Below are 12,378 nucleotides of genomic sequence, written 5' to 3'. Positions count from 1 at the left end.
AAGGAGAAACTCGGGTTGGAAGTAACTATGTTTAACTTAAATAGAGGGAATCACATTGGATTGAGGACAGAGTTGGCTCAGGTAGACTGGGCAGATAAATTAGCAGGAAAGGCAGCAGGCAAGTATTTGCAGACATTTGAGGAGGCGATGTCATGACCCTCAGCAGAAGTATATCCTAGTAAGGAGGAAAGAGTTGGTTTTGCCCTCCCCTAAAATATGTCCAACTAAGGAAGTTAAGGTGAGTATTCAGTTGAAAGAGAAAACATATAAGGTGGCGAGATAGTGGTAGACCTGAAGACTGGGATAAATTCAGAATCCAGCAAAGGAGGGCAAAGAAAAATAATAAAGAGAGAGAAAATCAACCACAAGGACAAACTAATGAGGAATAGCAAAACAGGTAAAAATAAGTATATTTTTAAAAAAGGATGAGTCCGAGTGAACTTAATCCCCTTACAGAATGAGCTGGCAAAATAGTTATGCAGACAAGATGGTCGGTGTGGACTCGGTGGGAATGAAGTGTCTTCTTTCATGTTGTGTGACTCTATCGAAGAGGAGTTAAACTGATATTTTGCATCAGTCTTATGGTAGAAGATATATGAACATTCCATTAATACTGAATAATATCGGGAAACAATTAAACACTATCCCCATCAAGAGAGAAATCACATTGGGCAAGCTAATGAGGCTAAAGGCATCCAGGAGAGACTTCAGAATTTTACTCGATCACTATTTGTAATCTCATGGCCTAACACATCCTCTAACTCAGCCAGAGGACCAACTCCTGTAATTCTCAACCAAACAACACGATGGGAGTTCTTTCCATCAGATGGACTGCAGCAGCTTACTACCACCTTCTCAAAGACATTTCAGGAAAGGTGATAAGTATTAGCGTTACAGTTCAGGAAGGAGTATGGCATAGGATGGGACAACTGGTCAGTGGTATTTCAGTGAGGACACAAAGAAAATGGGAGATAGGGAAAGAGGCAGTAGAAGCTGAGAAGATGTACTCAGATTCCGATCAGCAACTCTTAACAAACTCAGCTAAGTAGCAACAAAAAAGCCTGCAACACTGGAAACAGATATCAGATGTAAAATGGAGAAGACCTCCAGGATGGGTTTGGTAAAGTCAAACAGATTCCATGACCAATTTGAAAGGGTCCTAGAGTAGGCCTTTGATGGTGTCCTGATGACAGAGATCCAGGTTTTGACTGGAAGACAAAAGTATCATATTTAACTTAAAAGGTTTGGGCTAGAATATGCTAAGGTCCCCAGTGAAGATCACAGAATTCTGGGCTTGACAAGGTAATCAGAGATACGATAAAAAAAAAAATCAGTAGAGTTGGGGTAATAATGCAAGAGAGAAATCTGGGCAGCAGGAGCATTAGAGAATCCCTAAATAAAGAGATGTGCACTACACAGTAAGCAGTAAAGGGCAACATGGGTCATGTTTTCATCTGATAGAGGAGAGGTTAGCAGACTGGGTCAGTCCAATGTTGAAATGGGTAGTTTCAATGAAAGAAGAATTTTCAAAAGTTGCTAGCTCAGATAGCTGTCACTAAGGGATCAGAGAAAAATTGGTAGTACAATGTTGCAAAGATTGACACCAATGACAATGTAGAAAATAACTATTCCCAAGCTATCACCAGACCTCTCTTCCGAACCTGGAAATCCTTTCATCCAAATGAACCTGGTAAGATAATAAAATCCATTGCCAAACACTTGAAGTGTAACACGGTCAGCATTTTAAGTCATCACATGCACTTTTTTTTGATCAGGAAAAAATGCTCACTTTTATGCATACCTTAGGATTTGTCACCTTCTTTTTGATCAGCTTTGGATTGACATGTTCCACCACCTTGCTTTTGAATCCATCCGGCAACTTGACAAAGGTGCCCTTCATGGCTTGATCGGTTAGTTCAACGCTGTCGGTAGCCATTTTGCACTCACTTCACAATTAATCAGCTTAACTGTAAGAGTATGAAACAAAGTCAGTCACACTACAAGTTGATTATCATACTGTACAAGAACAGGAACCATTACGTGGTGTTTCCCTTCCATAGTGCAAGATCACCAAGATACATTTTGGCATCTCCTGCCACAGCTGCCAGCTGTTCATGGGTACTGCTGTGTATTTCTCCCCCAAACAGAACCCAGTTGTGGACAAAGATATTTAATCAAGGATGCACAATAAGTTGTTACAACTCCATCCATATTGCTGGTGAGTGCTCTGCAGGTAATGTAGCATAGCCATTGAATGGATTTGCATTATCCACCAGTGACTCGGGCTGCTGTGTACCAGCATGATTCCAAACAAAAACAAGGAGTTCTACTCTCCACTTAAATTACCACAATCCATCAGACCTTTCATCAGCTATGACAGTCTCTTCTCAGGCCTTTTTAAAGTCATAAATATTTACAGCTCAGAAGGAAGTCACTAGGCCTATTCCAACTGTGCTCTTTTCGAGAAGAATCCAAAATAATCCTTCTGCGTTACTTTGAATGTTTATCTTTTAAAAGTTGCACTAGTTTCTATCTCAACTATTCCTCATCAAAATATCCCAAGCTCTTAAGCTGGTTACATATTAAAAAAAAATAATTTATGATCCTTTGTCAGTGGAAGAATCAGTGGTTCCCCACTCCTTTACTAAAACCTTCACTTCTCGCTGTCTCGGTAAAGCAGCCAACATAATCAAAGACCCCACCCACCCCAGACACTTTCTCTTCTCCCCCCTCCCATCAGGCAGAAGATACAAAAAGCCTGAAAGCACGTACCATCAAGCTCCAGGACAGTTTCTATCCCGCTGTTATAAGACTATTGAACAGTCCCCTTGTATGATAAAATGGACTCTTGACCTCACAATCTACCTCATCGTGGCCTTGCACCTTACTGTCTGCTTGCACTGCACTTTCCCTGTAACTGTACACTTTATTCTACATTTTGTTATTGTTTGCTCCTGTACTACCTTAATGTACTGATCTGATTAAATGATCTGTATGGATGGCATGCAAAATAAAGTTTTTCACTGTACCTCAGTACATGTGACAATAATAAGGCAATTTACCAATTTCAAATGATGATACACAGAAGTTATAACATGGGAACATGCCATAAGCTCAACCCGTCCATAATCCATATTTCCCTCCACATAGTTTCTACCTCAAGCACTAACCTTGGAAGTGAAACCCATGGCCTCACACATACATGAAGAAATTATGCCTCACTCTATGTTAAACCTCTTGCACTTAACTTTGTCTCAATGGCTCCCCAACCACTACAAATAGCCTGATTCCATCAACCTTGCCCATCAATTTTTAAAAATCATATTAGCCATAATCAGCATTGTACTAATGAAAGGAAAATGTCTCAAGCCTTTCTTCAGATTTCTATTTCCTCAGAATAGGTACATCATGCTGCACCATCTCTAACTCTCAATACAGAGTGCAGCATTCCCTCTGTTTTATATTCTACGTATTTTAGGATAGAAACTAGATTTGTATTAGTTCAATGTTACTCTTGTCAACCTTAAGAGCTGCTATTAACACGCTGTGAACTTATCACTCAAAAATCCTTCAGCTCTTCAACAGCACCAAGGCTGTTTTTGTTCAGACTAGAATTAATTGTAATAGTTATTTTGTTAAAGTGAAAACGTACACATTGCCCTTACCGATAGAGATTTCTTTGGTTCCTTTGCCCCATTCTATGACCATCTCTTTGTAGCTTCATTAGGATTTCTAAAAGATTCCCTTGGACTTAATTGCCCTCTCAATTGGTCTTCAGTCCATTCAACTGTATCATACTGCCACATCAAATCACAATAAGAACACCACCAGAGGGTCTACATAGCATTAATGGGCACCAGATTTAGATACACACAGCAAAGTCCTTCTTGTGAACATCTGAGGACTTCCATCTAAATTGGGAGAGTTGATTGATAGACTAGTCAAGTAGAATCAGAGATACAGCATGGAAACAGGCTACCATCTACATCACTGTGCATCCTTTATTGCACCCTTTCCAGTTTAATGACATCCTTCTTACAGCAAGGCAACCAAGATTGTAGGCAGTACTCCAGATGTGACCTTACCAACGTCTTGTACAGTGGTAACATAACATCCCAACTCCTGTACTCAATATCCTGACTGATAAAGCCAAGTGTGCCAAACACCTTCATCACCATCCTGTCCACCTGTGTCACCACTTTCAAGGTACTATGTCCCTGCACCCCTGAGTCTCTCCGTTCCACAACACTCCCCAGGGCCCTACCATTTACTGTGCAAGCCCTGCCCTGGTTTATATTTTCAAAATGCAACACCTCGTATTTATCTGAATTAAACTGCATCTGCCATTCCTCAACCACTGGCCCAGTTGATCAAGATCATATTGTAATCTTACATAACCTTCTTCACTGTCCACTATACCACCAATTTTAGTGTCAACCACAAACCTACTAACCATGCCACCAACACTTTCATCCAAATCGTTAATATAAATGACAAACAACAATGACCCCAGCACCAATCCTTGCGACACACCACTGGTTACAATCTTCCAGTCTGAAAAACAACCCTCTACCACCAAACTCTGTCTCCTACCGTCAAGCCAGTCTTGTATCCAATTGGCTAGCTCCCCCAGGATCCCGTGTGATTTTACCTTCTGGACTAGCCTACCAAGTGGTACCTTGTCAAAAGCCTTGCTAAAGTTCATGTAGATGACTTCTACCATGCTGCCCTCATCAATCTTCTTGGTCACCTCTTCAGAAAACTTAAATCATTTAAAGCATTCGTGATAATTCAAAACTGGGCAATCGTGAGTTGCTGTCAACCATCAGCAACAGTATTACTGCATTTCACCATGACCTGTAAGTATATTAGCACTCTACCATTATATTCAACTCTGGGCACTAACCCTAGATGAGGATTATAGAAAGGCATAACTGATCAGCACCAGGTGTAGTTAAAAATGAGGTGGGAATCTGACGAAGCTAATACAGGACTAAGTGCATGCTGAACATCAAAAGCAGCACTCAGATCAGAACTGTAGACCTCCCACGTCACTATATAGTGGAGAATTAAACTGTTAACAGGAGGAAGCTCCCAAGATGATCTCATATCTTTAACAAAAGCACAGCCCAGCATTTGTGTGTCAAAGACAAGGCCAAAGCATTTGCAACCTTCAGCCAGAAATGCTGAGTGGATGATTCATCTCAGCCTTTCTCTGAGGTCACCAAAGCCATTCTTCAGTCAATTCAATTCACTTTCTGCTATATCAGGAAATGCCTGAGGAAACTGAATACAGCAAAGCTTATGGGATTTGATGATATCCTGACTGTAGTGCTGATAAGTTGTGCACCAAAACTCATTACAGCCTTGGCCCAAACATGAACAAAAAGAGCTAAGTTCCAGAAGTAAAATCAAAGGGACTGCCCTTGACAGTAACAGACCATTTGGCTAGGTGTGGCATCCAGGAACTCCTGGTAAAGCCAGAGCCAGTAGGCATTGGGAAGAAAACTCTCCATTGGTTGGAGTTATACCTAATGTACAGAAAGACATTTGTATGTCAGCCTCAGGACAATTAAGTAGTCTACACTTGCATGCAGCAAGTCATAGACAACATTCAGGTGTGGTAGGTAAGAACTACATCCCTTGACATTCAAAGGCATTACTGAGTCCCTTAGGATCACCATTCTAGGATTCACCTTTCACTGCAACAACCAAACAAAATATTTTAGCTGAGGGCAGGCTTGAGGCAGTGAATAACTCACTTCCCAAGCCCCCAAAGACATTCCGTGCCCCATAAGGTAAAAGTTAAGAGTACTCTCCACTTGTTTGGATAAGTGGATGTCAAACAATGCTCAGTAAGCAAAGCACACCCTCCTCCACCCTAAATATTCTCTTCCTCCACCAACATCACATCATAACTTCAAAGTGTGCCATTTACATTTGCACTGCTGTAATTCACTAAGGCCTCTCTGATAGCTTCTCCCCAGCTCACAACCCCTATCATAGAAGTACATAGACAGCAGGGACACAGGAGCACCACTCGCTCCTAGTTCTTTTCCATGCCGCACACCATCCTGAGTTGGAAATATATCATCATTGGAACTCCCTGCTGTAGACTTGGGTAGACTTTCACCACAAGGATTGCTACTGTTCACAAAGACATTTCCACCCCATTTTCTCAAAGATAATTTGGGACGGCGAAAAATACTAGCCTAACAAAAGTCGTGCCCTTATTCCATAATAAAAAACTGAAAATCTGACTGCACCTTCTACTTGATACAAGATTCAAATTTCAATTCTATTTCCACTTGTATGTGATTTCCATTAACAACTGGGAATGCAGCTTTTCACAGCATGACAGTGTTACACAATTTCCAAAAATGCTTCTTCATTAACATCACTCTAAGCATCCCACAGGTTCCTATCTGCAGCCAGCCAATGCCAAGCACCATTCTTTCTTATCTGGTATTAACACACCTTTGACAAAATGCCATTAGTTACTCTCAGAAACAGATCATTCTATTGTTCTTCTCCAACTCCTACAGCACACAAGAGCCCTTTCTTACTCCTCTCACACTTCAAGACTTCCCTCCTAACCAATCACCTTATACCCAATGCACCTCAATATACTTCTGCCAGATCCTTGAATCCTCTTCCTCATGGTCCCAAATAGCAAAGCCCAAATCCAATCATAAATCCTTCAAAATGTTTCCTCCATCTTTCAGAACACTGTACTCCCTGATACTCTTCCAACCCACGACCCCCACTGCCAAAGTTCCTTGAGTCTAGTCCGCCAATACTAGCACTCCAGAAATTCTCCCCAGTACTCCACAAGCCTAACACTTCAACAAAGTATCTGCCATGACAGAAATGTCCAAACCAAGCACACTGCTCTCAGGGTTCAACCTTCCCAACCTCCACTGTATTCATACCTAATGATCAATTTACTCAATATTCCCAGAATGTAACATATTAGGACAGATAAGTCCCCAGGGCCTGACGGAATATTCCCCAGGCTGCCCCGCGAGGCGATGGAGAAGATTACTGAACCATTGGCTAGGATCTTTGAGTCCTCGTTGTCCACGAGAATGGTACCGGAGGATTGGAGGGTGGCAAATGTTGTCCCCTTATTCAAAAAAGGTACCAGGGAATTACAGACCAGTGAACCTTACGTCTGTCGTGGGCAAGCTATTGGAAAGGATTCTAAGAGATAGGATCTATGAGCATTGAGAGAATCATGGACTGATTAGGGACAGCCAGCATGGCTTTGTGAAGGGAAGATCTTGCCTCACAAGCCTGATAGGGTTCTTTGAGGAGGTGACCAGGAAGATTGATGAGGGTAGTGCAGTAGATGTGGTCGACATGGATTTTAGTAAGGTGTTTGACAAGGTTCCACATGGTGGCTTCTTCAGAAGGTCAGAAGGCATGGGATCCAGGGAGGCTTGGCTGTGTGGATTCAGAATTGGCTTGCCCGTAGAAAGCAGAGGGTTGTGGTGGAGGGAGTGCATTCAGATTGGAGGGCTGTGACTAGTGGTGTCCCACAAGGATTGGTTCAGGGACCTCTACTTTTCGTGATATTTATTAATGACTTTAATGAGGGGGTAGAAGGGTGGGTTAGCAAGTTTGCAGACAACACAAAGATAGGTGGTGTTGTGGATAGAGGGATATTGATAGGATGCAGAGCTGGGCTGACAAGTGGCAGATGGAGTTCAATCCAGAGAAGTGTGAGGTGGTACACTTTGGTAGGATAAACACCAAGGCAGAGTACAAAGTTAATGGCAGGATTCTGGGTAGTGTGGAGGAGCAGAAGGATCTGGGGGTTCATATCCACAGATCACTGAAAGTTGCCTCACAGGCGGATAGGGTAGTTAAGAAAGCTTATGGGATGTTAGCTTTCATAAGTCGTGGGATCGAGTTTAAGAGCCGCGAGGTGATGATGCAGCTCTACAAAACTCTGGTTAGACCACACTTGGAGTACTGTGTGCAATTCTGGTCACCTCATTATATGAAGGATGTAGAAGCATTGGAAAGGGTGCAGAGGAGATTTACCAGGATGCTGCCTGGATTGGAGAATATGGATTATGAGGAGAGACTAAGGGAGCTAGGGCTTTACTCTTTGGAGAGAAGGAGGATGAGGGGAGACATGATAGAGGTATACAAAATATTAAGAGGAATAGATAGAGTAGACAGCCAGCGCCTCTTTCTCAGGGCACCAATGCTCAATACAAGAGGGCATGGCTTTAAAGTAATGGGTGGGAAGTTCAAGGGAGATATCAGAGGGAGGTTTTTCACCCAGAGAGTGGTTGGTGCATGGAATGCGCTGCCTGGGGCAGTGGTGGAGGCAGATACATTGGTCAAGTTCAAGAGATTGTTAGCTAAGCATATGGAGGAGTTTAAAATAGGGGGATATGTGGGAGGAAGGGGTTAGATAGTATTAGGCGTGGTTTAAAGGTCGGCACAACATGGTGGGCCGAAGGGCCTGTATTGTTCTCTGGTTCTAACAGCTCAAGTCTTTTCTGGCATTGAAGAAGAAAATAGTTGTGTTTGATGGAGATCACTTACCTCAGGTTATTGCCACAAGTGCTCTTCAGGCCCCAACCACCATCAACTACTTCTGCAATGTCCCATCCATCATTACAACATCAAAAAAGGGTATGCTTGCTGTTGATTGCATACTGTTAGGTTCTGTACATGACCCCTTGATAAAGCAGACTGTGTCAACATGCAGCATACACTCCTACTAGGGAAGGAGCAACTCTGGACCTAATCTTAGGGAATGCAGCCAGGTAAATGGGAGAGCATTTTGGAGATTGTGACCACAATCCCAACTTTCAAGGTAGTTACAGAAAGCGATAAAGATGGTCCAGAAATTAAGGTTCTGAATTGGGAGATAGCAGATTTCAATATTGTAGGACAAGACCTGGCAAAAGTAGACTGGGAACAGCTGCATCCAATATGTGGGAGTCATTCAAATGTGAAATGATGAGAGTTCAGGACCAACATGTACCCATAAGGATGAAAGGTACAGACAACAAGTCAAGAAGCCCTGGATGTCAAGGGACATCAAGGGCTGGATAAAAGAAAGGGAAGCATGTGGCAAGTCTAGAGAACTGAAAACAGAAAAGGCCCTTTCTGAGTAAAGGAAGTGTAGGAATGTACTTTTAAAAATAGAAGGGTAGAGAAGGGGCATAAAATATCACTGGCAGACAAAATTAAGGAAAATCCCAAAACATTTTATAACTACATTACAGACATGAGGGTAACATTGGAAAGAGTGGGAACCAAACTGTCATCTCTGCATGGAGCCAGGGCTCGTGAGTGAGGTTTTAAACGAGTACTTCTCATCTATATTCACTAAGAAGGATATTGCAGTTTGAAAATTCAGGGAGGGAAGCAGTAAAATTGTAGAATACGTCATCACCAAAAAGGAGCTACCTTAACAAGCTTAAAGGTGGATAAATCCCTAGGGCCTGAGGTGATATACTCCAAGCTGCTGTGGAAGGCAAGGGAGGAGATTACTGGGGCTCTGACAGATTTTTAAATCTTTGTTAGTCACAGTGAGTGCCAGATGAATCGAGGACAGCAAATGTGGTACTTTATAGATGGTAAGCAGGGTTACAGTAAGTCAGGCAAGTACAGGCCAATGAGTTTAATATCAGTGGTAGGGAAGTTATTGGAAGAAAATTCTGAAGGACAGGATTAACCTATAGCTGTAAAGGCAGAGATTAATCAAAGATAGTCAGCATGGTTTTGTTAGGCGGAGATCCTGTCTGATCAATTTGATTATATTTTTCAAAGAGGTAACAAAATTTATTGATAAGGACAGTGCAATTGATGTAGTCTACATGGCCTTTCCCATGGAAAACTGGTCCAAAAAGGTTAGATACTGTGGGACCTGAAGCAAATTGGATCCAAAAATTAGCTTGGTATTCAGAGACAGAGTATGATGCTGGAGGGTTGTTTTGTTGATTGGAAGCCTGTGGTTTACCACTCCCACTGTTTGTTATATACATTAGTAATTTAGATATGAATGCAACAAGGTATGGTTAGTAAGTTAACTAAAAGACTGCAGATGCTGGAAATCCAAAACAGAAACCGAAAATGCTAGAAACACTCAGCAGGTCAGGCAGCATCTAGGGAAGAAGAGACAATCAACATTTTGTGAACCCAGCCTGAAACGTTAATCATTTCCCCTTCCACAGATGCTGCCTGACATGCTGAGTATTTTCAGTTTTTGTTTCACGATTAATAGATTTGCAAGTGACATGAAAATCAGTGGCATTGTTGGCAGTGAAGAGGATTATGGTAGGCTACAGGATGATATTGATCAGTCAGTAAGATGGGCAGAGCAATAGCAGATGGAATTTAATCTTGATAAGTTTGCTGGTGATGTGCTTTGGGAGAACTAATAAAGATAGGATCCTAAAGGTAGAAGCACAGGTAGATTAGAATGTAAAGATAAGCACAAGGCATAGAACATAAGAACAAGGAAGTTTTGGTACAACTTTATAAAACATTGGTTGGGCCACAGCTGATGTACTGTGTACAGTTCAAGTTGCCACACTAGAGGAAGGATCTGGAACAACACACTCAAAATGCTGGAGGAACTCAGCAGGTACGGCAGCATCTGTGGAGGGAAATAAACAGTTGATGTTTCAGGTCAAGACCCTTTAGAACTGCAGAATCTCTTGTGTCAGAGGAAGGATCTGACTGTGCTGGAAAAAATATGGAGGGGATTCACTAGCATGTTGCCTGTGATGGAGTGTTTCCGTTATGAGGATAGGCTGTGTTTGTTTCCTTGTAGTTTGCAGGCTGAAGGGGACCAGATAGAGATATACACAATTACGGAGGGACAGAGATAGGGTAGATATTAAGAATTTTTTTCTCATAGGAGACATATCTAAAACTTAAGGGCATAGGTTTAAGGTAAGGGGTAAGAGGTTTAGAGGGGATACAAGTAAGAACTTTTTCACCCAGATGATGGCTGGAATCTGGAATGCACTGCCTGAGTGGGTGCTGGAGGCAGGTACACACAACATTTAAGAAGTATCTAGATGAGCATCTGAATCGCCAAAGCATAGAAGGCCACAGACCAAGCGCTGGTGAATGGCAATAGTATAGAAAGGTACTTGATTATCAGCATGGACATGGTGGGCTGAGAGGTCTATTTCTGTGCTGTATGACTCTACAACTCTAAAAGTACAATATTCACACAAAGGCTGATAAGTAGCAAGCAACACACCATACAAGTGCAAGGATATGACTATCACTGACAACATAGTCTACCTACCTCCCTTTGACATTCAACAGCATTACTATCATCGAGTTCCCCACCATCAATATCCTGAGTCACCATCATTCAGAAACTCAACTGAACTAATCATACAAATACCGCACCTTAAAACAGCACATCAGAAGTTGGTTATTCAGCAGCAAGTGATTTAGCAAATACTTTCAAACATCCAGAAGGCACAAGGCAGAAGTGTGATGGCCCACTCTCAAACTGAAAGGACACACAAAGTTCAAAAATTCAAGGAGCTTCATAGAATCATGGATACATTCCAGTGCAGGAGGAGGTTATTTAGCATATCAAGTCCAAACCAATCCCATGCAATTTCAGTTCAGCTGGTCCCACTCCCCTGACTTCTCCCCTTAGCCTGGCAAATATTTACTTGGAAGTACTTAACTGATTAATTCCTTTTTAAATGTCATGATTGAATCTGCCTCCACCACCCACAACCACCCCTCAACCCCAGTAGTGTATTCCAAACCTTAACCACTTGCTTCATGAAAAAAAATTTTCTTCAGTCATATTTGGTACTTCATCATCTACCTTCAATCTGTAGCTCTTGTGGGATGCTGAAAGCATCATAGATGAGACTTTTACTAAGGTGGTTATACCCAAGGTAGAGCTTCAGATAGATGGGTGACCACCAGGAAAAGTAAGGCGAGTAGGCAGTCAGTTCAGGGTTCCCCGGTGGCCATTCTCCTCACTAACAACACTCTTTTGATACTGTTGAGGGGGATGTTCTTTCAGGGGCTAGTCAGGTCTCTGGCACTGTGACTGGCTGTGAGGCTAAGATGGAAAGGATGCAGTCAGACAGGACGATAGCGATAGGAGACTTGATAGTGAGGGGGACAGACAGGAGATTCTGTGGCCTCAGAAGAAACACCAGGATGGTGTATTGCCTCCTGGGTGCTATGGCCAAGGATGTCTCTGAGCGGCTAGAGAAAATTCTCGAGGGGGGAGGGCAAAGAGCCAGAGGTCGTTGTACATGTTGGTACAAACAACATAGGTAGAACAAGGGATGTTCTCCTGCAGGGAGTTAGGTAAGAAGTTAAGAAGCAGGACATCAAGGGTAGTGATCTCCGGATTAC

General features: G+C 42.3%; 1 protein-coding gene across 1 annotated transcript in view; it reads right to left on the bottom strand.

Moving 5' to 3' along the window:
* The window catches only part of hydin (HYDIN axonemal central pair apparatus protein), a 541,323-nt gene that overhangs the window by 519,478 nt on the left and 9,467 nt on the right, over window positions 1-12,378 (bottom strand). The window contains exon 2 of the mRNA XM_052028752.1: window positions 1,802-1,967. Within this exon, the coding sequence (XP_051884712.1) occupies window positions 1,802-1,936 (135 nt within the window). The 5' untranslated portion in view covers window positions 1,937-1,967. The remainder of the gene's footprint in view (window positions 1-1,801; window positions 1,968-12,378) is intronic.

This window comes from Pristis pectinata, chromosome 13 (genome assembly GCF_009764475.1).
Source record: "Pristis pectinata isolate sPriPec2 chromosome 13, sPriPec2.1.pri, whole genome shotgun sequence".
NCBI lineage: Eukaryota > Metazoa > Chordata > Chondrichthyes > Rhinopristiformes > Pristidae > Pristis > Pristis pectinata.
The sequence above is the reverse complement of the archived record's forward strand: the minus strand, read 5'-3'. Positions and strand labels throughout refer to the sequence as shown.